Below are 27356 nucleotides of genomic sequence, written 5' to 3' on the forward strand. Positions count from 1 at the left end.
TTCAGTAGAATATCGAGGCGATTCGTTCAGTGCGTCAGTGGTTGGTTTCGGCCCCATCGTCATCCATTTGGGCTTATATTCCGTCTGTAATGTTTCGATCTTGGAGTGTCACTCTAAAGTTACCATCAAAAACCAGGAAACATTGGGTGGTTCGATTTTTACGGAATGTGTATGTCAATAGGATATTACAAATAAGCAAACCGATACGTATAGCATCCTAGCCGACATCGATTCGTTTGTCTGTACTACATGTCAGGAAAAGTACCAAGACTCTCAATTCATTCCATGGCAATATTCCAGCACAACCATGAACTTGAGCTTCACCCTGCAATGTTCCGATCAATAAGGGCCTGTACCAACGTGTACTGCACCTCATCAGTCCAGGAGATCTTCTTCAGAGTTTCTCGAGTATCCAGTGCCGGAATACAATATCTATGCAAATGTGTCTTGCGACTTTTGATGAGGATAGATACATGTTAACCGATGGTTTCGAACTCAGCACCATGAATGTTCCGAGTGCTATGACTGCTGATATATTGGTATTGTTCATTGCAGCCTACACTCTGCTCAAGAGAAGAAAAATGTCATCTCAGTAACATCTCTGAGACTCTAGTTGTTAGGAGCTCTCATATTAATCTTTTTTCAGAGGTGTTAGTCTATCAGCATAGCAGGAAGTCTCTTTGGAGCTCTTAAGTCTGTCTGAGGAGCTTGCGTCGATAGACCATTTGGTAGCGTACTACTCAGGAATAAGAATCAGGATCGTGTCCCGATATGGTTCACACTTTTAACTTCTCACGAATGTTCCCGCATATGCTAGTTACTGTTTAGCACCCCACTGGCAAGTCATCTTCAGCAATGTGGTCAGTGTGTCTATTAATACAATCTGTGCTAATCACCAGTGCCCTCTAGCTCCTATAAATTGTTAACAATGTCACTTCCACTGCCAAGTGAAGTACTCACGGGAAATGAGGCATTCTTAGCCATTGAAGTACACATAGAAAAACCTTTGACACAGTCGGCCATAAGAAATATTTGGGTCTGCAGGATTTCAGACATCGATTTCTCCATCAACCTGACAGGAATAATGTGGCAGCAATCAATCGTGCGTGGATTTAGTACCTCACGTATCCAGCCCACAGCTGTCATTCTGACAGTACGATTTCTGTTTGCTAAGGAAACACATGTACTGTCCTGAAAACTTAATAATAAGACCTGTCTAATATCTTTCCAAGAGTTTTTACTATGACAATGTACATTTTGAGTTCACAGTTTAATAATCAGACCTTCAGTTCTTTCGAAGTTGCTGTGCAATATAATACAGAACTGCAACACAACATGTGTACAGATTTTTGTTAAAAGTCATTGTACACCTACGATTTTTATTCATTTCTTTTTTACATAACATCACAATGAAGTAACTCCGATACCTTTTTACACAGTTATTATCAACATACACGTTTTTCAAAGGTGGTATTAAATATGAATATTAGTGTTACAGGAGCTATAAAACATAGGTGTGTTATTTAACAATAATGTGGCTTTCATATAGGAATAAACGCTAGTGTATTGTACGATAGCAAATTGTACAAAGTTTTTATACAATATGCAATAACCGTTCATTAATATGACAAATTAACAGAGTTTATTAATAGTAAATTTAAGTCTAACCAGATTGAGCTTTATGAGAGATACTGACTTGACTTCCTTTGGAGGTAGGGAAGAGCAAAAGGTTGGGAGAGAGTAGAGATGAAATGAAACGCTATTGAAAACACAGTAGGTGGATGTTATTATTAAGTTTTCCACTTATTTCACTGTGTCGCATTTTCCAAGAATAGTCCATATGACGATGATGATGAAGATGATGACGATGACAGAAGTCGAAAAACGAGAAGATAATGATGACAACGATGATGTCTTCTGCCCATTAGACTTGTTCATCATTGCAAGCCCAGCATTCTCCAGTCTTTCCAGTTTTCCGCCATCCTTTCCTTATCTTGATGTTGTCAGTCAGATGATATCTTTTCCTTTCTCTGGTCCTCTTCCCAATTAGCATTGCTTCTAGTGCATCCCTTATTATGCAGTGTCTCCTCATCCAGCGTTCTACCCAATTTTTTCTCCTCCTCTTAACTGTTTCCAGAATTTGTGTTTTCTCATTAACCTTTTGCAACACAGATTTCTGTCTTTATTTTATCTGTCCATTTCACATCTTCCGTTCTCATCCAGATTCACATCTGAAAAAATCTTTAAACATTTCTACTCTGTCCGCTGCCATGTCCATATTTCGGCACCATACGGGGCAAGACTCCACAAATCCACTTCAGTAGCCTTTACCTTAATTGTTTACTTAATGGGCCACAGAAACTACAACTTCTTTTGTAAAACATTTCATTTGCAGTAGCCATCATAATTTTTATTTATTGATTACATGTCATCTTACGAGCAATGTTGTGTCATAGGTACCAGAAGTTATCAACTTGATCCATTAACTCATGAAAAATTCTCATTTTTATCTTCCTTGATCTTGATTGCTTTATATATATATATATATATATATATATATATATATATATATATATATATATATATATATATATATGTGTGTGTGTGTGTGTGTGTGTGCGTGTGTGTGTTTGTTTGTTTGTTTGTTTGGATCACATGATCACATTGAAAACTCTCTAGAAATTCTCCATAAAATTGGAAAAGGAGGACCGTTTGATTATTTAGAAGAGATCGAAATTTATAGAGCATTTCGAGAATACATTTTTAATGACAAGACTGATCTTAAATATACGCAGTTTCTGGGCTGCTTCAGGAACATCTTACAATCCAGTTAATCCTGGCAAATATTCTAGACCATGCTACACTAGTAACTATTTCATACCTTTCCTACATTTATGTATTTCTTACGCTTGTTTTACATATGTGAACCGCTACTGTGATCCATATCTGACGTTTTAGACGCTGTCCTACATTTGTTTTATTTTGAGCTGAAAGTCACTTCATCTTTTTACCTAATTTTAATCACTATTCTCAGTATCATTTGTAGATTCCGTTTATATTTCACATATATTTCTGTCACTTTTCTACGCGTACATCTCATAAACCACATGATATCGACTTCATATATTAGCATCTTTAGACTCCACAGCTCATACTCTTTGTATGTCTACATCTTTTCCACTTCTGTGATCCAATTACCACGCCTACTACATGAAATTTAAACTTCAGTGTTAACATCATTATTTCACCCGCTCTATAATGTGTATAGTATATGGAGTAGCTGATAAATGTACAACGCCCCACGCAACTGATTTTACACAGCATGTCACAGTTTTGTATTATTGTATGGGTTACAACATCACACGTAAATAGCTTCAAAATTTTCACTTTCACTGTTTGTCAATTTCATAATTACGTGTATTATATTTCCGACTAATTGTTTTTAGAATGCTTGAAAATGACAAGAAATTGCAATCGCAATAAATAATGTTTTAACAGACAAAAGTGTAACTGATTTCATTTAAAAATTTCACAAAGCTTGTGGAGCCAATTATAATCAAATTTCCTTCGTATGAGGTCACGGACTGAGGCCGAGCTCTTGCATTCTCAACCGTACACTGACCTCAGCGTGAGCACTTCACTGTTGCTGAGAGGGAGTCGCGATCTTCTGGAGCGCATCTCGTACGTCGTTGTTGATTACAACGAGCCCTCGCTAACATATGTGGTATCGATTCGCGTTGCTGACTTTGCTGTGTCACTACGATCTCTGGACGATACCACAGACTTTCTTTCCAACATTGCAGGTATGCGTTACTCAGTATCCCGTAAGTATACACTGAGGTGACGCAAGTCATGGTATACCTCTTGTTATCGTGTCGGACCTCCCTTTGCCCGGTGTAGTACAGCATCTCGACATGTTATGGACTCAACAAGTCGCTGGAAGTCCCGTGCAGGAATATTGAGCCATGCTACCTCTGTAACCTGGCACAATTGCGGAAATTTTCCGGTTCACGATTTTGTGTAACAACTGAACTCTCCATTACGTCCCAAAAATGTTCTAAAGCTTTCATGTCGGACGATCTTGGTGGCCAAATCGTTCGCTCGAATTCTCCAGAATGTTCTTCAAACCTGTGGCACAGAATTTTGGCCCAATGGCATGGCGCATTGTCAACCATTAACATTTCATTGTTCTTTTGGAACATGAAGTCCATAATTGGCTGCGAATGATCTCCATGTAGCCGAACATAACCATGTCCAGTCAACAATCGGTTCAGTTGAACTAGATCATGCAGTCCATCCAATGTAAACACAACCCACACCATTATGGATCCACTACCAGATTGAACAGTGCCTTGTTGACAGTTTGGGTCCGTCGCTTCGTGGAGTATGTTCCACTCTCGAACCCTACCATCAGCTCTTAGCAACTGAAATCGGGATTTATTTGACCAGGCCACGGTTTCCAGTCGTCTAGGGTCCAACCGATATGGTCACGAGCCCAGGAGAGACGCTGCAAATGGTTCAAATGGCTCTGAGCACTATGGGACTTAACATCTGTGGTCATCAGCCCCTAGAACTTAGAACTACTTAAACCTAACTAACCTAAGGACATCACACACATCCATGCCCGAGGCAGGATTCGAATATGCGGCCGTAGCGGTCACGTGGTTCCAGACTGAAGCGCCTAGAACCACGCGGCCACACCGGCCGGCTTGCACTATTTTGCGAGCATGTCTGTGCACTGTGCTGTGCTTTATTCGGAGAATTTAATAGTACAGAGCTCGTCTGCGGATATTGCGTACTGCATTATTTAAGAGCAGTTTGCTATTGTGTGGTGAAATTATGAGTTGTTTACGTGTTTGTGGTCTGTGTCATATGACCACAGTCGGATCAGTGCGGATGTTTTGTGACAAATATACTCCACGACTAAATAAAAGGGCTCGAAATAAATAGAGTGCAGTCCTTCCTTACTTCCCCGAGCAGCACAGCGCAGGCTGAGCGGTTTTTGCGCAAAAGTGGCAATCTGGTCAGACTGTGAGTGAGTCAACAAATAACTGGACAAATTTATCTCTAGAGGAGTTACAGGTCTGGACTGGAATGAATATCATCAATATATTAAACGGCTAACTCGTTTTAGCGTGAACGTAAATACTCGAAATTATTACGACACAAACAAAAACTCCCAGATTGTATGGCCTCACTTGTAAGGAAATTTAAAAAGCCAAACAAGCTTTTCAGTGAAAGTCTACTCGAAAAATCAGGAAAGTGTTGTGGGAAGTAACTGTACCTCTATATAGTTCTTAACAGCAACTCCACCGAAAAAATTCGGAGTTTGGCCAAGGATAATTTCTGAGAATTTTGGTATAAGTGAGTTGTGGCCTCCGCTGCCTTGTTATAGAGTAATTTGACTTGTTCAAATGGCTCTGAGCACTGTGGTACTTAACTGCTGAAGTCATCAGTCCCCTAGAACTTAGAACTACTTAAACCTAACTAACCTAAGGACATCACACACATCCGTGCCCGAGGCAGGATTCGAACCTGCGACCGTAGCGGTCGCGCGGATCGAGACTGAAGCGCCTAGAAACGCTCGGCCACACTGGCCGGCAATGATGTTTGTCTGCAAGCACTGAAAACACCACGGAAACGCCGCGGATCTCGGTCGTTAAGTGAAGGCCGTCGGCCACTGCGTTGTCCGTGGTGAGCAGTAATATCTGAAATCTGGTTGACATTGTGGGTCTCAGAATATTGAATTCCCTTACGATTTCCTAAATGGAATGTCTCATGTGCGTAGCTCCAACTACCATTACGCGTTAAAAGTCTGTTAATTCCCGTGGTACGGAAACCTTTTCACACGAATCACCTGAGTACAAATGACAGCTTTGCCAATGAATTGCCCTTTTATGCCTTATGTGCGCGATACTACCGCGATTTGTACATGTGCATATCGCTCTCCCTCGACTTTTGTCACCTCAGTGCAGAATGGCTAAGGAAAAGGCTGATAGGGAAAGAGACGATAAACAGTAAGGGCAGAAGTAGTGTCGATGCAGCGTTCTGCCGGGACGCCAAACACAGGACGACGACGGCGTGCGTAGCATCCGGCACCCACCCTCGAATCCGTCCGACGCCGAGTGTAGATTCGCCGGCGAAGAAAGGGCTGCGGACGTAGGTGCAAAAAGCAACCTGAATAGCGGCGGCGAGAGGATGGCACGGCCGCGGAGCGCGCCGGCCGGCGTGCGGTGGCGGGTGGGGGGCGAGCTATAAGAGGCAGCGCAGCGCGCGCCGCGCTAGTGCTACGACCCGACGCCACGCCGCCAACATGGGCAAAGCCACAGGTGAGTCCGCGCCGACGCCACTCCCACTGCCCTCTGCTCGCGCTCCCATTGTTGCCAACGTCCTCTTCTTCACCACGTATGACCGACTGAATTTCTTCATTCCTTCTCAAGAGATACTCTGTCCGTACCGACACGCTACATCACAAATAAATAAAGAGCCTTCTGTAACTCTCGTACGATATATCTCAGTTATGACCTTCTTTGTTACTCATCATTTGTTACGCTGACAATTTCCGTAGTCAGCACAAAATTGTCACAAACCACGACTTATCTCACATGAAAGATACAAGGTGAACCAGCAAGCCACAGACAAAATTACTGACGTTATTTAGGAGTATTTTGCGGTAGGTTGATATAAGAGTCGCGTGGGCCCCGGTGGCTTCTTACAGAGTAACGACTCATTCGGTTTATTACCCAAATTACCTTTGTTTCTGTTACAAGTACGCCGGCCGGGGTGCCCGAGCGGTTCGAGGCGCTACAGTCTGGAACCGCGCGACCGCTACGGTCTCAGGTTCGAATCCTGCCTCGGGCATGGATGTGTGTGATGTCCTCAGGTTAGCTAGGTTTATGTAGTTCTAGGTTCTAGGGGACTGATGAGCTTAGAAGTTGAGTACCGTAGAGCTCAGAGCCATTTGAACCATTTTTTTGTTACAAGTACCTTCACAACAGTGAAAAAAACTGCAATATCCAATCACCAAAACGTTCAACACAAAACACATAGCAATACTAGAAGAGTCAGATGCAAAAGTATCGCGATGTGGTTGTCGTCGCTGCGGTAACAGCTGAACATAGCGCCGTTGTTAGGCTCCTCCTCTGCATTCAGTCAACCCATACACGGACGCATATTGCTCGGATCTTCACCAGTAAACCTATCCATATCGCTGCGATCAAAGTTGACATAAGTCTAACACTCCTGAAAAAAGAAATCTGAGACAGAACCGAGCAGTGCTCTTTGCAAACTTGAAGTGAGTATTACTGTTGTCGCCGGCCGGGGTAGCCGAGCGGTTCTAGGCGCTACAGTCTGGAACCGCGCGACCGCTACGGTCGCAGGTTCGAATTCTGCCTCGGGTATGGATGTGTGTGATGTACTTAGGTTAGTTACGTTTAAGTAGTTCTAAGTTCTAGGGGACTGATGACCTCAGAAGTTAACTCCCATAGTGCTCAGAGCCATTTGAACCATTACTGTTGTCAACAACATGTGAATGGAGCAAGTCTGTTTTCATCCAAGACACAAAGTATGTTCTGACGCTATTTACACTGTTGTGCACATATTTTCAGGCCAATACAGATACAAACTTTAATTGTGGTAACAAGTCAAAATACTCTATGACAAGACAGCGGAGGCTACAACTCACTTATGCCAAAATACTCAGAAATTATCCTTGGCCAATCTCCGAATTTTTTCGGTAGAGTTGCTGCTAAGAACTATATCGAGGTACCCTTACGTCCCACAACAGATTCCTTATTTTTCGAGTAGTCGTTTACTGAAAAGCTTGTTTGGCTTTATAAATTTCCTTACAAGTGAGGCCATACAATCAGTTTGGCATTTTTTGTTTGTGTCGTAATAATTTCGAGTATTTACGTTCGCGTTAAAACGAGTTAGTCGTTTAATATATTGATGATGGCGAATTCGTACTTTTAAATTCGGCACGAAGCTAAGTAAATGTAGCCATGTTTGATATCATCTGATTTTCATAAGCACAATCATTTATAAGAAGAAAACATTGGTGCTGCCTATAGTTTTAGTATCTAAACTTTAATGACTCACAAATTTACAAATTTGTGTATATGTAACATCTATATTTAATTTTTCTCATGGGAGTCACAATGGAACGTAATAAATCTTTTCTCAGTGCTCTCAATAGTCAAATTTACGTTTGTAGTGCAGAAATGGAAATTTCTATCGTCATCTCGTTAAATGTACACGTAATAAGTCAGGTAATTTCTAACTGCCTACCTTATTTTATTATTAAACCAAATCCCTAAAAATATTATCAACGATAATGCATAATAAAAAAATATGAAATATATCAAAAACTTTGTTGGATGATAAAGTACCTATTTGGACTTCACTGATTTCAGACTCTAGTGACACACTGTTCCACGCTGAATGAACTTCTTTTTCTTTGCTTTTCTCGAGCCCCTTGGACACATGATGGCTATAACTGGGAAGTTGAACTATAAAAACGAGATAGACACAATTAACCAGTTAACATAGCACACTGATATCTTGAAGTTAAGTAATTTTGTGATTATAATGTATTTTTAAGTATCTCTCTTCTGTATCACCTGGACGTATTGTCAGCTTCTAATCTGTTTCACACAGTATCGCGTTTCAGCGTGAGCGAAGAAGGCGTAAGCACCCCTGCGTGTAAGATAACAGAACCGGCTCCAGGCAGCGGGTCCCGCGACGCTGAGGCTGCTACCAGCGTTTTATCAGCTCCCGTACCGCGCAATGCATACGCCTCTTCACTGCGTAAACATGACCGCTCACGTAACTGCTGCCTCTATTTGCAGTATACGGTAGCTAATGGTCTGCGTGCTATAGTACGTGTTACGGCCGCCAGTGTTGAAATTAGCGAATGAAAGACTTAGGTAGAGCTAGAAACCCAATATTTTCTAAGCAAACATCTCGCAGTACCGGCCATCTGTTTCGCTGCCATACGTCGAGAGGCTGCAAGTTATTAGTGGTAGAACCATCTATACGTACGGTTCATTATTTTCGCGTCCAAAAGATCCTAAATTTCCTTAAAAGACAAGTAGTTTATCTAGACAGTAAGTGAGACTGAATTTCGGATACATCTTCCGACACGAAATCGTTTGATAATGTTTCGCTGCAAGTCGTGATCAACTGAACACGCTACATTAATAATCACGTAGCTTCATTGCGACCGCAACGTATACCTCAAAGTAGACACTTGAAAAAAACTGAGCCATAGGAAACGTTTAGAGCACGTTATAATATTTCACTGGCGAACCTAGCGACCGGCTTAAGACATTGAAAAAGGAATAAGAGGAGGTCTCGTCAACGTCGAGGTCATTAGAGATGAAACACATTCTTGGTTTGGCGAAAGGAGAGGAAACAAATGAACCGTAGCATAATTTTAAGAAGTTACATACCACGTCTGGATGAGGACTCTGACAACGTTTGTCCGAATACGAGCCCAGTGATTCATCTCACTCGAAGAGATATAGATTCGTATTTTGAAGGATCGGGTTGAAATCTTGAGAGCATACACATTTAGTTGTTCCATGGTTTCCCTAAGAGAGTTGTAGAGCATGTCAGGACGGATCTTCCGACAAATCCAAAGCCAATTGCCACCTACCTCCTTGTCTCCGACCCTAATTATCTACACTTACAGACGAAGTTAAATTCTAGCCTCCCGATATTTTTTGTAGGGCTGTTCGTATTGTGGAATTACTGGAGCTCTGTCGTTCTAGGACAACGGCAAGAGAGGTGATTACCTCGGGCGTTAATCTGCATGTTAAAAAAAAAACCTTTTGTTCGGAAATGAGAACTTGCTGGTGCTTAAAAATAAAATGACTCAGACAGAAAAATTTCGTTTCTTAACGTGTAAATAATCGTCGACGTCAATAGAGACGTTCAGTTCTGACAGACTCCATCACAACGCCACCTCTCTCGGTTGTCTCTTTCGAAGTTGCCAAAAATAAGAACCTATATTTACCAAGCGATAACACGTCGTCATGAGAGGCTGGTATTATGAGTGAAGAATTGAGTTTTTATAAGCAATAAACCTACTGAGATCTTGTTGAATATCGTTGTGAACAAATTAACGTCGTTCTTGTTTTCCAGAATCTAGCCGGAAGTGCTCCAGATTGTAAAAATAAATCGATCACACTCTAACGATGAATCCTGAGAACATTTTCTTCCTGATCTGGTAGTGACAGTTGTAGTAAAATCGGCAGCATGCTGACGATACGAACGTATAAAGAGCTCTAACAGATCAAAACCACTTTTCCAACCTGGATCCGAAACCAGAGTGCTGCTTCTCGAGGCCAAAACATGGAAAGAAAAATTGGCAGACGAAATCTCACTAACATGTGCTTAGATTGTTTAGTTATTAGGAACATTACTTGCGAAATTTTAGGTACGGGTCTAAGGCAATATTAATATTTCAGGGAATTTCGTAAGTGCGAATACTCCCCTACATGTTGAGTTATTTGGTTCAAACAAGATGTAGTTCATAGCAAGATTCGGGGGAATACAGTCCAGGTTCTTGCACTTGTTTTGGCGTAGACTATTCATCAAGAGATAGGACTTTCATTCATCTCACTAGCAGACTCCATCAATGATAAATAATGTTAGATTAATCTATAACTAATTGTCTAGTTATAGTGGAAAGTTCAATGGTCAACAGACACTGAGTAGCAATGAAAAAATTAGTATGAACGGCCGCATACTCTAGCACCAAAGCGAAGTCAATAAGAGAACGACATATTCAGTCTTGCCAAAGTGAACATGGCCTCATAGGAACATTGCCTCATTCATAAAACCAAGAAAGTGCATGTCGTCTCTGTAAAATAAAATTAACACATTTCCTCATTCAACATGCATCAGAGTATTACTTTCATATATATTTATTAATTTGCAGATATGAAGGTAAGCAGAGATGAAATTGCGTCTTAAATCTTAGTAAGATATAATGAAGAAATATTTCAAAAATTTACTCACAGAAACAAAGCTGCAGTCTAAAAATTTGGTTCGAGTACGACAGAAATGTAACTGAAACTGACTGGAGTACTCGAAACTGGAATTTGAATCGCATTTTTGGGTGCTAAAATTAATGTTTTCCAAGTTTCTGAACAGTCTTTTTTGTCAGTAGGGGTACATGATTCTGGATTAAAATTCTCGAGATTCAATCTTTCATTTGTTCCTCGAGACACAACTCTTACCATGAATATACTCAAGAAAATAAAAAATTGTAAGGTGTTCAGGGTATAGCTTACAGATTATGACGCAGGACGGGTCACCTTCTCTACTGACCTGGATGTCTCTTCGAAACTTAACGTTCCTCGTTTCCTGATTACAACGTACTTCGTACGCTCGCAATACAGATGGTAAGGCTAACCTGCTGAATAATACATAAGATTCGGTGTTTCTCCTTGAAATATTTCATAGAGTACTTTATTGACAGAAATGTTAGCTACAGAGACGAGATGGGTACATTTGAAATTGTTAGACGAGTATACAGCGAGATGTAAGGGTGATTTTGATAATCCTTCTGGACGTTAAGGACAAAAATAATTGTACGATGCAGAAATTTCGAACTGATAGAGTTACGTAAGATTTTTTTGCCGTTTGTACAATAAAGGCATCAATAACAATTAACAGCTGTAACGATATGAAATATACTGATTCCGTCAATGCTTTTTATTTGATTTGTGGCTTCTAGTCCATACAGTCAGCACATCAGTGTTGAAATCTCTGTCTTATCGCAAATCGCAACTGTTTATTTTGTACACACGACCAAACTCAGTAACGTACATGTAATATACAGTTTCATGCCCGGTGATACCCCGAGACTACTCAGATCGTACCCAACCGAGAGTATGTTCAAACACTGCAAACTTCGTTCGACAAAACAGGAACAGGAAAGCGATAAGACACAAACTGGATAAATGAAGTGATATCGCTAAGATTAGCCACACAATGAACCTTATGGAAATGTATGCAGTTTCTGGAAGGGAAACGTCGAGCTACCGCATATCAGTCTTTGCATTGAGCTAAGTTTCTTAATTAAGTTAACTTCTACTGTACTACTTCTCATATGCGAAAATATTGTAATATATTTCTTTTCTCAGTTTTTACTATAATGGTGTGTATGTTGACAGCCACTTAAAGCATTTAGCAGTAGTAAAAAAAAATAACCAGTTTAACTTGTTATTTTTTCTTCCTATAATCGCGCAAGGTCAAGTTGTTCTTGCTCAAAAATGGAAAAATATTTTCATATTTTATGTCGCAATATTTGATATAACGACGGCGGATATTTGATCTATTTGTTCTGTATCTTACAAGGGAACCTCCCAATCGCACCCCCCTCAGATTTAGTTATAAGTTGGCGCAGTGGATAGGCCTTGAAAAACTGAACACAGATCAATTGAGAAAACAGGAAGAAGTTGTGTGGGACTATGAAAAAATAAGCAAAATATACAAACTGAGTAGTTCATGGGAAGATAAGCAACATTAAGGATAATTGGAACGCAGGAGCGCCGTGGTCTCGTGGTAACGTGAGCAGCTGCGGACCGAAAGGTCCTGGGTTCAACTCTTCCATCGAGTGACAACTTTAACTTTTTAGTTTCACTTCATGTGACAAACGCTTATGTTTTCATCACTTTTTTGGGAGTGATTATCACATCCACAAGAAAACCTAACTCGGGCAAGGAAGAAGAATCTTTTTACCCATTCCCCCAGGTGTACAAGTTAGGTGGGTCGACAACATATTCCTGTCATGTGACGCACATGCTGTCACCAGTGTCGTATAGAATATATCAGATGTGTTTTCCTGTGGAGGAATCGGTTGACCTATGACCTTGCGATCAAATGTTTTCGGTTCCCATTGGAGAGGCACGTCCTTTCGTCTACTAATCGCACGGTTTTGCGATGCGGTCGCAAAACACAGACACTAAACTTATTACAGTCAACAGAAACGTCAATGAACGAACGGACAGATAATAACTATGCAAAAATACAGAAAGTAAAATTTTCACTCGAGGGAAGACTTGAACCAAGGACCTCTCGATCTGCAGCTGCTCACGCTACCACGGGACCACGGTGCTCCTAAGCTCACAGCATCCATGATGTTGCTTATGTGGCCCATGGACTACTCAGTTTGTATATTTTGCTTATTTTTTCACAGTTCCACACAACTTCTTCCTGTTTTCTCAATTGATCTGTGTTCAGTTTATCAAGGCCTATCCACTGTGCCAACTTGTAACTAAATCTGAGGGGGTGCGATGGGGAGGTTCCCTTGTTAGGATTATAAAGCAGTTTTAATGAATTTTCTGACGTTTGGCCCTCTCGTCGTCTGCAAGCATTGCTCAGCTATGAAACTTTGGTGCTATTAATTTCCTACTGTCATAATAACAGCTAGATCGTGAAAAGTACGTTATTGTTGAGCTACGATTCTGCAACAGCTGTGTGCGACAGTACACGCCGCGAAAGGTAACGCTTTGAAATACATTCACCTGCTGCCCCTTTAAGTGCCGAATGTCATCTTACGCAATGCGTGTTGTTGAACTTAAGGAGCACGGGAACGTCGAACCGCGTGCAAGCTGAACAAAGAAACACCAGCTCGTTAAACAGGAAAGTGTGCACCTTATTATAACTTGCTGTATTCTTCCCTCGCCGGTATATGTCATCATTCCGTTCGAAAGTTAGTTATAACTGCAGCAGGAAAACTCGTATCAGGGACTGCCCTGCAGAAAACGAAATTGGGTTTGAAATTTGTTAAGGTCACTGACTGGAACGAAAAGGTAGGATTTTTTTCTTTTTAATTTGACCTAGATATTTTTCAGTTCGTCGTTTACTATATTCGTCATTGGAAGATGGAGACAATATTGATAACAAATGCATACGTATAAGAAAACATCCATTATTTTCAATGAATTTGTACTGAACTAGTACCTATGATCCCACATAAGTGAATGACGGCGTTGACTGATGCCGGCGTGCGCGTACTACAGTTAGTCATCTGAAATTAATTTTTTTCTGTTTTATTTTGTGTGCAATATCATAAAACTGTGCTTGCAATATATTTAAATTCAACGATAAGATAGTTTTCTACATGATTTCAAGTAACGTATCTAGAATCACTTCTGCATTTTTTATGCAGACACGATTCAGAAGGGGACGCTGCATCATTTTCAAAGCTTGTTACATAAGTATTTCTTTTCCCTGCCATTCATCCATCCTAGTACGCGATCTGCTTTATTAGGATCTGGCAAATTTTATTTGCATCTGACTATGTGCTTGGATGCCTTTCCTGACATATAGTCATCAAGGTAATCTAAGGAAAGTAAGTCGTGTGCGGCATCTGTCTGTGAATCGTGTAAACTTTGTTCTGTGTGTCATACTATGGTAACTGCTTGGGCCTCATTTTATCTGAAGCGAAATTTGTGGATCAGACTAGCATTTGACTAAACGAGTGTGAAAAACCACCTAATAAGAAGTTAGGCTGGCCAGAGTATCAGACCCTCACTCGCAGGCTAGCGTGCCGCGCGTCACGCAGTACGAACAGATTGCTTATTACATAATAATCCTTCAAACGTAGTTTTTTCGGATGCAGTCTAATGAAAACTTGGGGAAGACAGGTGTTTTGAAAAAGGATGTCCTCTCGACACCGAGGAACGAACAATGGCGAGGAAGGGAATCGGTTTTGCTTAAAAAGTTATCTCGCCATTCGCTTCCAGTGATTTACGAAATCAACATACAATCTAAATCAGGAAAATTGATCCTACTGAATACAGGGCATATTCTTGAATCGATGCGCAACTTCTCTGGCTATTACATTTTTCGTAATTACGCTTTTGTTATCTTTCGTCCATCACGTCGTCAATTAGAGCGTATCGATTAACTTACGATTACATTTTGAGAAAAATTTTACGCAGCAATACAATTTTACTTAGTATGACACACGAGTAAGTCGTCTACAGCTTGAGATACCATTTTCAAACATAGCGCAGCAAGAAAACTGAGAAAATTTTTTCAAAGATTGCCGTCGTGGAAAGCCGCATCCGCAATTTCCGCTTCTTTCCTTATAACCTACGACAGTCTGAACCAAGCTAGATAGTCCAGTGGCCATGGTATTGGTCTCGCATAAGGGGAGGCTTTCAAAACTTCAGCTGGTCATCAAGATCTATTTTCTCGGTGTTTTTTCTAAATCTTTTAGGGGTGATGTCGAGATGGTTCCTTTGAAAACAGTATGACCAATTTCCTTTTCCTATTCTTGTCCTACGAGCGTTTGCGGTCCCCCTCTAATGACTTCCTTCTACAAGGACTTTAAGCCCTAATCTTATTCCGCTTTCATCTGGAATATCACTAAATTAAATTCAGTAGTTTTCAATAAATATCTAAGCGCGACATTATACATGACGTTGAAACACACATTTGTTTTCAGTAAGGTAGTACCGTAGGTTCTAGATCTCATGATCGAACAAATGGGGCTCGCTGTCCCAGACATGCGGGCTACGTATGGCTAGATATGTTGCCGTATTACTGAACGAGTATTGTACCAGGTTCGTATTTTATCCAAAACGCAATACTTACACACAATTTCTTTCTCTGATTTTCTTTCCTACTAGGTTAATCAGTAGTGATCGCTAAAACAAGTAACGGCAACCGAAAGATCGCGGGCTCAGTTTACCAATTTCGAAATACCTTTCTTCTCGTGGCAGATGCCTGTTATACTTGTATTATAATTGTGCACATGGGGTCTCAGTATGGCATTATTGCCCTGTGTTGTCATCAAGCGAGGTGACACAGTGGTGAGACACTGGACACGTATTTGGGAGGTGTAGAGTTCAAATTCCCTTATTTACGTTATACATGCCTACCCTAAATACCTTTAGACAAATGCAGGGATAGCAAAAAAAAAAAAAAAAAAAAGCACTCCGTCTTCAGGCGAAGAGTGGCCTCCCGGGACCGTCCGACGGCCGTGTCATCCTCAGTGAAGGATGCGTATAGGAGGGGCGTGGGGTCAGCACACCGCTCTCCTGGTCGTTATGATGGTATTCTTGATCGAAACCGCTGCTATTCGTCGAGTAGCTCCTCAATTGGCATCACTAGGCTGAGTGCACCCCGAAAAATTGCAACAGTGCAGGGCGGTCTGGATGGTCACCCATCCAAGTGCCGACCACGAACGACAGCGCTTAACTTCGGTGATCTCACGGGAACCGGTGTCTCCACTATCCACTGCGGCAAGGCCGTTGCCTAATATAGGGATAATGCTTTCAAATATTCTCAGTCGATTTCCTGGCACTGCATTGTACACTTTGAGATAGTGCTCCATCTCTCATGTCCTCACCGTCCATAGAGCGTTAAAAACTGTCATGTTTACTCTCTTACAAGTGGCTCTGAGCGCTATCGAACTTAACATCCTAGGTCATCAGTCCCGTAGAACTTAGAACTACTTAAACCTAACTAACCCAAGGACATCACACACATCCATGCCCGAGGCAGAATTCGAACCTGCGACAGTAGCGGTCGCGCGGTTCCAGACTGAAGCACCTAGAACCGCTCGGCCGCTCCGGCCGGCCTTATTCTCTTACAGTCTGCTCGCCAAACCCGATCAGTTACCTTACGAGAGATGAGAGCATACTGCAAAAATTGTCTTACTGAACTCTCAATATGTGGATTTTTGTCAACCACGGTTTAGATTTAAGTCATCTATTTGCAGGTACGCAACAAGTTTGACATATTGCAACAAAAAAATAGAAACATTTTACGGTGTTTGTTAAAGCATAATCTGACCAAACGCTTTGTGCACGTCAGATACATCAAACCAGGCAATAAAATTCGACAAAAGTCTGAATGGGAAATTGACGGAAAGTATGCGTTTGACGAGACGTAGAGATTTTACTTTTATAGTTCGGCGCCGTTTAGATGCTTAATATATTGAGCTAAGGCGGAAGTTACGAGAGTGTGCTGAGAATAATGCCTTCATTATGCTACTGTCAATATCTATTGACGTATTACGTGATATACATATTACTCCGTCGGCTTTCCCTCTACGCCGGCGCAAATTGCGACCCTCTGATACTAGAGGGCACCCTGACGTAGTGTGTAAGGTGGTGGTGTGTAATGTAACTATGTTGGTGCTTGAGGTAGCGCTTAGAAAACTGAATGCACGAATTCGAAGGGCTCGTCCACACGTGGAGCACCCTCTTCTTCAGCGTGCCAATGCCAGACCACACACAAGCGCTGCGAAATTTACAACAACCCGATGCCTTGGGTTCAGTGTCATCGATCATCTCCCATACAGCCCCAACTTGGCCCTATCCGATTTTCATCTGTTTCCAACACTTAAAGAATACCTTCGATGTCTTCACTTTGATAATGATGAAGCGGTGCAAGCAGAGCTGAGTCTGAGACTTTGTCAACAAATTTGAACATTTTACAGGGTATCAACAAACCAGTCTCTCGTTGGGAGAAATGTGTACGTCTCCATGCTGGTTATTTTAGGAAATAAATATGTAAACAGCAATAGTAAATATGTAGAATGTTAATAAAGTTTGTTTCATTTAAAAAGCTTTAAGACTTTCCAGAATGAAATTTTCACTCTGCAGCGGAGTGTGCGCCGTTATGAAACTTCCTGGCAGAGCACTAAATGCAAAGGTTGGCTCTGAGCACTATGGGACTTAACATCTGAGGTCATCAGTCCCCTAGAACTTAGAACTACTTAAACCTAACTAACCTAAGGACATCACACACATGCATGCCCGAGGCAGGATTCGAACCTGCGACCGTAGCAGTCGCGCCGTTCCGGACTGAAGCGCCTAGAACCGCTCGGCTACTGCGGCCGGCAAAGGCAAAGGTCCCGAGTTCGAGTCTCGGTCCGCCACACAGTTTTAATCTGCCAGTAAGTATCATAACAGCACAAACTTCGCTGCAGAGTGAAAATTTCATTTTGGTAGTGATGTGTCGACAGAAGTGCCGACACAGTGTTATTTTGAGGGGGCCGATATGCACGCTATAAGCTCACGCAGAATATCTTGAAGTCTGAAACAGGACGCTCAATGAATTGCTATAAAGAAAAGTACGTTGCTTTGGGAATACTTAACTTTTAATCCGTCATTGGTTTACAACGTTCTTGATGAGACATTTCATACGATAACTATCAAACTATGTAAGGCTAATGGCGCCTTGCTAGGTCGTAGCCATGGACTTAGCTGAAGGCTATTCTAACTGTCTCTCGGCAAATGAGAGAAAGGCTTCGTCAGTATAGTCGCTAGCAATGTCGTCCGTACAACTGGGGCGAGTGCTCGTCCGTATCTCGAGACCTGCCTTGTGGTGGCGCTCGGTCTGCGATCACACAGTGGCGACACGCGGGTCCCACATGTACTAAATGGACCGCGGCCGATTTAAGCTACCACCTAGCAAGTGTGGTGTTTGGCGGTGACACCACAGGTAGCATCCTCCAGGCTTGGCAAAGCTATGTCTCCACAATATCCTACTTCTTCAAGTTTTGCAGGAGAGCTTCTGTGAAATTTGGAAGGTAGGAGACGAGGTACTGACTGAATTGAAGCTAAGAGGACGGGTCATGAGTCGTGCTTGGGTAGCTCAGTCGGTAGAGCACTTGCTTGCGAAAGGCAAATGTCCCGAATCCCAGTCTCGGTCCGGCACACAGTTTTAATCTGCCAGCAAGTTTCAGCTTTAGGCTTTCCACATAAAAAATTCTGACGCATTACTTTTCACCACGACGTCGCATATTTTTCTTGGCGCACAGAAATTTTTAATCGAAGTTGTGTAGGAATTTAAATGCATACCTATTCTAGTTTTGAAGGTAAAAGTTGATTGGTTGATTTTGGGGAGGGTACCAAACAGCGAGCTCATCGGTCCCATCGGGTTAGGGAAGGATGGGTAAGGAACTCGGCCGTGCCCTTTCAAGGGAACCATCCCAGCATTTTCCTGAAACGATTTAGGGCAATCACGGAAAAACTAAATCAGGACAGCCGGTCGCGGGTTTGAGCCGTCGTCCTCCCTTGAAGGTAAATGGAAACTGTTTACCCAAGAATAAAATTTACTCTTTTTTTATTTAAATTCTTCTGGGGTATGCAGCCCGGTATAATCGTTAAAACAGCACGAACTTACGGCAACGAGACTTGCTACCGTCTTCTAGTGGCATTTATTGCCTAAAGTATTTCGAATCCGTCTTTATAACCAGTAAAACATGCGATGACGAACATCTTGGCCACACAAATGAAGGAGTTTGTTACATATTAGCCACGAAAATGTACGAATGCAAATAAAGCTTACTCTATATGAACGTTAAGAAAAGGAAAAAAACAGAAGGCATTTGAGTGGTAGTGCTTGTGTTCGAAGGCAATGCGATGTTCTTGGGTGCGTAACAATTTGTGTAGTCAGGAAATCGTTAGGGGTAATATTACTAGGTCTAGAATGTGCTGCTGCATTTCACTCAAACTGTGGGTCCATTCTTCCTTGAAAGAACTGCAACAGCTGAACAGCTCTATATCGTGTTCCAAGGAAGTATTGTGTCAGATGTTGACCAACTCTTTCAAAATGAAGATTCTTTTTCTGTAAGTCACTGCACCACTATATTACTACTGAAATGCACAGCCATTCATGGATGAAATATTTCTAGATAGTTAGGTGAACGACGCAGGTTACGTTTTTGTCAGTGTGTACTTGAAAGGCGATGAAAAAGTCAAGCATCTACGGGGACCGGATGGTAAGAGAACGGGATTGTGACTTACAGTAAATAGATTCTCGGAGCCATTATTTATCTATTTCTGACCTACACTTCCACACTGTGTACTTATGCTGCTGATGGCTATTTTGATAATTTATCACTGTAGTGGTTGCGAAACTGACGGTACGTCTTTTACCATTATTTATGATCAAAATACAAATACTAATTTGTTGTTCCGCTGCCTCAGTTGATGGGTCGTTGCTTAGGTCAGTTCAGATCTGGCACCAGTACACTGTGATCCGTGTACTGCCCGAATAAAGAACTCCAGGATACTTCAGCACCAGCGTTTAATAATTCAATTCTCAAGATAATTTATGTACCTAGTTTCGTCAACTACCTGATCAAAAGTATCACAGCACCTGTTAGTTGACATTAATATGAGGCGTGTCCATGCTTCGCCATTATGACGGCTTGAACTGTGCTAGGGCCCTTGTAGTGAGATGTCTGAATGTCTGTGAAAGAATGGCAAAAATCAACTGTGTGTGAAATCTTATGGGACTTAGCTGCTAAGGTCATCAGTCTCTAAGCTTACACACTACTTAACCTTGCCCGAGGGAGGACTCGAACCTCCGCCGGGATCAGTCACACAGTCCATGACGAAGGCATGGCACCCCTTCCCAGAGAAGGCAGCGATATTCGACGCTCGGTATGGAGCGAGGTCGACGTTCTAACTCGTTGTTGTTGTTGTTGGTTGATTTGGGGAAAGGGGCCAAACAGGGAGGTCATCGGTCTCGTCGGATTTAGGGAAGGATGGGAAAAGAAGTCGACCGTGCCCTTTCAAAGGAACCATCCCGGTATTTACCTGAAGTCATTTAAGGAAATCACGGAAAACAAGGTGGCCGGACGCGGGTTTGAACCGTCGTCCTCCCGAAAGGGAGTCCGGGGTGTTAACCACCTCGCTCGGTCGTTCTAACTCGTTCCAAATGTGTCCAGTTGGGTTCAGCTGTGAACTCAGGGCGAGCCAATCCACTTCAGAAATATTATTGTCCACAGACCATGGTCTCGCAGATGTTGCTTTATCACAGAATGCATTGTTACGCTGATACAAAAAAAAAAAAAAAAAAAAATCTTCACTTACGAACTGTTCCTCTACTGTACACAGTACAGAATGCTGTACCATGCGTTCAAATCCTTCCACATTTACTGATTTTTTTTTAGCGCAATAAGGGAACCACAACCTTAGATTAGTTAGGTTTAAGTAGGTCTAAGTTCTAGGGGACTGATGACCTCAGCTGTTAAATCCCATAGTGCTCAGAGCCATTTGAACCAGGTAATGTTCTCCAGGCATGCGCCAAACCCAAACCTTTCCACCGGATTGCCACAGGGCATATCGCGATTCATCACTTCAAATTACTCGTTTCTAGTCATTCACTGTCCAGTGGCAGCGCTCTTTAGCTCTTAGCGCTGGCTATAGAAATGTGTGGCCTTTGAGAAGCTGCTCGACCATTGCACCCCATTCTTTTTAACTGCCTATTCACTGTTATTGTGCTACCTGACTGCTGGTACCACTTCGAAGCTCACGAGTGATTCCTTCAGCCGATTGTGTGTAATTTTTTGCGACCACCTTCCACGATTCTCGACGGTCGTTTTCCGTCGGTTCATGAGGGCTGCCTGGTCTCGGTTTAACTGTGGTTCTTCCTTGCGTTTCCACTTCACAATCGCCAGCAATCGACCTAGGCAGCTTCTGAAGGGTTAAGATGCCCTTGAAGAATTTTCTCAGGAGGCATCCAGAGACGAGTCCACTTTGACCAACCCATTCTGCTGTTACTCCTCCTCCACCGCCTCCTTTTATATTGGCTGGATCGCCCATCGTGACAACTAGTGGTCAGTTCCGTATTACATAGAGGCAGTGCTGTTTTTCTGGGGGAACGCTGGGGGATGCGTACCCCTAAACTTTTTCGTCGACAAATTAATTTTTTTTAAATGTTGAGATCTTGGAAGAGTGCCAAAGATTTATTTCACGGACGTAAATTTTTTGTTTCATCTTCTCGTGTTGGTAATTGCAATATGAACGATGCCAGTGCAGTTTTTGGTGGTAAAAGCGATGTCATTGACTATTTCAAGCATTTCAAAGCTGCGGCAACCGCTGACAACTGAATCGCTGGCAGCCAGTTCGACAGGCATGTAGTGCCCTCGCCCGCTAATATATGGCCGATGGTAGTGCTACACGGATATGCGTACTCTCAAACGCCGAGATACCCATAGATGTCTCTACGGTCCCGCTACCATGATACTGTGCCATTCATTGCCATCTTAGTTTTGTTGTTCTTTATTCGTTTGCGTTTGCTGTTCCATTCTTGTCGGTTGTGCCAAATTTTACAGTGTGACCTGTCTTTCATTGCAACTTGTAAGTTAAGTTGGAGGTGAGAGATGAGCAGAAAATTAACAAACTATTTTACTTGTTCTCCTGCATCTGAAAACCAAAAACTGTCAATAATTCCTGTGCAAGTGAAAAGCCAGGAAGTTCAACATCAGTGGACGACGAAAGTGAAACTGTAAACCTGAGCCTGAACCTACGTGTGAAAATGCAGTGAACAAACGTGTGTATGATAGAAAATTAAATGATCCTCCAGAGCCGGCCGGAGTGGCCGTGCGGTTCTAGGCGCTGCAGTCTGGAACCGAGCGACCGCTGCGGTTGCAGGTTCGAATCCTGCCTCGGGCATGGATGTGTGTGATGTCCTTAGGTTAGTTAGATTTAATTAGTTCAAAGTTCTAGGCAACTGATGACCTCAGAAGTTAAGTGGCATCTTGCTCAGAGCCATTTGAACCATTTGATCGTCCAGAATGTTGGACTTTGGAACAAGAAATCGCATTTTTTGAGAAAAATGACTAGTTGATCGTTTCAAACAAAAAACTTGGCAGCAGAATTTGCGAGGAAGTAGGAAGTTTCGTTTAGGTGGTATCCCATGCTTCAGGTATAATTAATTTTCGCTGCATTATATCCAGTGTCGAAGTATCCTCAAACACTTTTTTTAAAAAAAAGTACTGCATAGAGGTGTCTGGATACTACTGGTCAGATGGTACTATTTAATGGTAATCGTTCGACTCTTGAAATTAAGCAGTGAAAATCATAAAGATCTGAATTACAAATTGACGTGGATCACATACAACATCAGGCCAACAATGCTGAACGGAATATAAGACGTTGAAAGACTAAAATTATGCAGGAAACATTTACTTATACAGAATCTTCATTAATGGAGGTAGATCGCTAATTTAAGATACCGGGTGATCAAAAAGTCAGTATAAATTTGAAAACTTAATAAACCACGGAATGATGTAGATAGAGAAGTAAAAATTGACGCACATGCTTGGAATGACATGAGGTTTTATTAGAACCACCCCATATTGCTAGACGCGTCAAAGATCTCTTGCGCGCGTCGTTTGGTAATTATCGTGTGCTCTGCCGCCACTTTCGTCATGCTTGGCCTCCCAGGTCCCCAGACCTCAGTCCGTGCGATTATTGGCTTTGGGGTTACCTGAAGTCGCAAGTGTATCGTTATCGACCGACATCTCTAGGGATGCTGAAAGACAACATCCGACGCCAATGCCTCACCATAACTCCGGACATGCTTTACAGTGCTGTTAACAACATTATTTCTCGACTACAGCTATTGTTGAGGAATGATGGTGGACATATTGAACATTTCCTGTAATGAACATTATCTTTGCTTTGTCTTACTTTGTTCTGTTAATTATTGCTATTCTGATCAGATGAAGCGCCATCTGTCGGACATTTTTTGAACTTTTCTATTTTTTGGTTCTAATAAAACCTCATGCCATTTCAGGCATGTGTGTCAATTTGTACCTCTCTATATACATTATTCCGTGATTTATTCAGTTTTCAAATTTATACTGACTTTTTGGTCACCCGGTATTAACAAGTATGAGATGTAAACCCTTGAAAAACTATTGTTTCAGTCTGCAAAATCTGTGACAGATTCTAGAAGACTCAGCGGAATTTTTAAGGCCACTTTATCGCAATACACAATTCCAGACTGACTTTCCCTCTGAAATTAAAGTTAATAACATCTTTTTACATAAAGTAAGGAGATTTTTCAGAAAATAGATATGACAAGAAAAATGATACAGAACAAAACTGTATTCTAAATTTTATTAGATACTTAACGACATATCGAAAAACCAAGCATCAGATCTTTCCTTTACAAGAACATAGGGTCGTTTTCAGCCAGAAAATGAGCAGGTTTTGGAACCATAATGGATTCTAAGTAAATTAATTAATTACGTTATTTGCGGTCCTCAGTTGGCTAAAAACTCAAAAATTAAAAAGATACGATAAAAGGTATTCGCGTATCGAACGACACAGAATTGATAATTTCCTCATGTTACTTGCGGGGTGTGCTGGCGAAATGTGTAAAGCCATCTGTGCTGCTGTGAAGAGTGTAAAACACGGACGTTTATCACCTTGCTGGCATCGTTTAGTGGGCGCTAATGCAACGTTACATCTTGTCATGGCGCTGTCAAGCAGAGCGGACCCGAGTGGGTGTATTCACCTGCAGCCGGCAGTGGCTCAATATTCGTTTTATGAGAAGTTATTATAACGCGAGCAGACAAATGGGCGGCATTACTTGTCACCGGCGGATTGTCGCTCGACAGCCGTAACGGTCGGGACGGGACAGGCTTCAAACGCGGAAAGAATGAGCAACGTGCCGTACCTGGCCGCTGGCGGCTGGCTGTTGGCCTAAAAATGGCCACTCTCTGTGTTGCGCATGCGCCTTAAGTGCGCCATTTATCGGAAAGGGGAAACGCGACGTGACTTGATTCGAATCTGGAGCGAGCCGGCTACTAAAGAGCCGGTCGTTGTGCGAGCCTCTTTCAAGCTGTTTTTCACATTTATGGTAGCAATTTCGCGAATTATTCAGAGCTGCTGTAACGAAAACATATTTTTTCATAATGCCTCGACAAGCACATATTTTAAAATCATTAATAGGTGTGGATGTGGCGAAGCGCAAGCGGAAAGCATCTTACATATCCTGAAATGAAGGAAGGGCGCACTGTAGACTTACAGCTGATTCACACCAAGTCACTGATTTAGTCCTGTACCGAATAATTTAACATATTTATGAAATGAGGAAACTGCAAGCAGGGAAGAGTGTTTTCAGATGTGGTTTTGCTGATGGTATAGTGTCGATTGATGTGAAGTGTGCTCCGCAAGTTGATCTGGAAACGGTGTGTGGGCCGTAGTTGACGACTTTGTACAGCTCTGTCACTGCATGCCGCTGAACAACTTTAAGAGACTTCTTTCTGCTGGGGCAGTCGGATGTTTCTGTATTTAGTGTTTAATCCATTCGCCCTTAACCATTTCCCATTCAACCGATTACGGGAACCTTGACTGTTTTTTATTAGAGAACAGACAACGCACATTCCACAAGCACGAAAGCTGCAAGTAAACAATAACTAATTTCACCGTCCTGATATCACGTCTATCAATAATGTTACCAATACCCAACAAATGGTTGCGACTGATGTGAGAGAGCGGAATGATGATCTACTTCTAATGAACGCTACAGAACAGACGGTAATGATACTTATCAAATGACGTATCATTGGAAAGTGAGTTGGAATGGGGGATACCATCCGATTATCTACGTTTCATGAAACCATTTTTATGAGCTACCTGGTTGAATAATTCTGGTCGACCACATTTAGCTACTAAATCATTCTCCACAGGGCTAAATTAATGGCATAGCTTAAGCACCCCTTAGTTCAAACGGTAGCTATACTTATCCAATGATGTGTCATTAGAAAGTGAGCTGCAAAGGGGAAACAGTCCTATCGCCTACTTTTTATTGACCCATTTTAATGGTCTACCTGGTTAAAAAATTATGTCCTTTACATTTAGTTGCTAAACCATTCCCCACAGGGCTAAAATACTGACATAACGTAAGCACCCCTAAGTTCTGACAAATATCGCACCTTTCCAAGTCGCTGACTTCTAAAGAGCCAGTATTCAATTTTTTGCTCCTCATTCGGAGAGGAAGGAAGTAACCAAGGACAAAACCATTTTCCGTCATTTCTTTTCCATTTTCATAAATAATGACCCTTCTATCGAAGAATATCGTAGCTTTGGGATTGAAATCTATCCCGACGAACGTCTTCAAGTAAACTGCTCAAGTGTCACACAGGGTGTGAATGGCAAAATGACTCGACGTTTCGACGACAAGCCGAGGCGCCATCATCAGATGATATGATGTACTGATGTGCTATCTCGTTATTTACACAATATCTTCATCTTCCCTCCGAAAGAGGAACCAATGACTAATATAAAAATCACTGCTATATTGATAGCAATGACTCTCACATTTTCTTATAGTTGGGAAGTGCACAGTACTAGAAACAACAGGAGAAAAATCAACCGTTTTTGTTAACAAGTATGGAAAGACTATCAATTATTATTGGATCATTATATTCCACGCGAGAATATAATCATGGAAAGAATTGATTGATGTTTAGACGAGTAATGGAAAGCGACAACAGATAGCTTCGGACTTAGTATCCTTGTGATTATTTTCTGTTTACTTGCGTCCACAATGGTGCAGTATTTTACAAACGACAACATATGTCCGCCTGGACTGTTATTAATTTTCTGTTTTTGCGATTTCGACTATTGTGCCTTTCCCAAGTAACAGCCTATTATAAAGGGCTTCTATGCATATTCACGTTAACAGGACATCGTCCTCGTGGGACCGCATTTACATATTTCCCTTCATATGCATACGAAAACAGGATTTCTCGTCATCTGCATAAAAGAACTTAGTGTTTCATATAATAACTCCTATCAAATTCATGTATATACGCACGCTTATTTATCACTGTGCGAGGACCAGGAGTAGCATGTGACAAATCTTAGGAGTAATGAATATGCACTGGTTCACTCAGTGGTGAACTATTACCTGAGAAACGGACAATAACCAGAAACGATATCGTAAATAAGTAAACAAATGCGATAAATGTCCAGATCGAATATGTTGTTGTTTCGAAGACAACGACCTATTTTAGAGGCTATCAAACGTTGGTTGTTGGTGGCTCAAAATGGTTCAAATGGCTCTAAGCACTATGGGACTTAACATCTGAGGTCATCAGTCCCCTAGACTTAGAACAACGTAAACCTAACTAACCTAAGGACATCACACACATCCATCCCCGAGGCAGGATTCGAACCTGCGACAGTAGCAGGCGCGTGGTTCCGGACTGAAGCGCCTAGAACCGTTCGGCAACAACGGCCGGCGGTTGTTGATATACTATAAACTGTACTTCCGCTTTTTTCTCTTAAAAGCTATAAAAAGTATTTCTACATAGTGGACCGAACCTTGCTGGTTCATCTGATTGTCCGAACAGTGCTTCACAGTCACAGGGCTCAAAGGGTAAATACACTGTTGTACAAAACTTACAGACGAAAGTTACTTTCCCGTGATGCGTCCCTGTTAAGTACTGTGCTCGATGAAACTTGGACTGTACATAGAAAGAAATGTTGCAGTATAGTTCAGAAGGTAACTGAAAGAAATATGCAATGGGACGAACGGAAATGATACTTCTATTCAACGTCAGTAATTACACT

General features: G+C 41.8%; 1 protein-coding gene across 1 annotated transcript in view; it reads left to right on the top strand.

Annotated features, from left to right (window-relative positions):
- Positions 1-6294: 6294 nt before the first annotated feature.
- Positions 6295-27356, top strand: part of LOC124555460 (aquaporin AQPAn.G) — a 169773-nt gene continuing 148711 nt past the window's right edge. The window contains exon 1 of the mRNA XM_047129383.1: positions 6295-6329. Coding sequence (XP_046985339.1) covers positions 6314-6329 — 16 coding nt within the window. The 5' untranslated portion in view covers positions 6295-6313. The remainder of the gene's footprint in view (positions 6330-27356) is intronic.

The sequence above is a fragment of the Schistocerca americana genome, chromosome X (genome assembly GCF_021461395.2).
Source record: "Schistocerca americana isolate TAMUIC-IGC-003095 chromosome X, iqSchAmer2.1, whole genome shotgun sequence".
Lineage (NCBI taxonomy): Eukaryota > Metazoa > Arthropoda > Insecta > Orthoptera > Acrididae > Schistocerca > Schistocerca americana.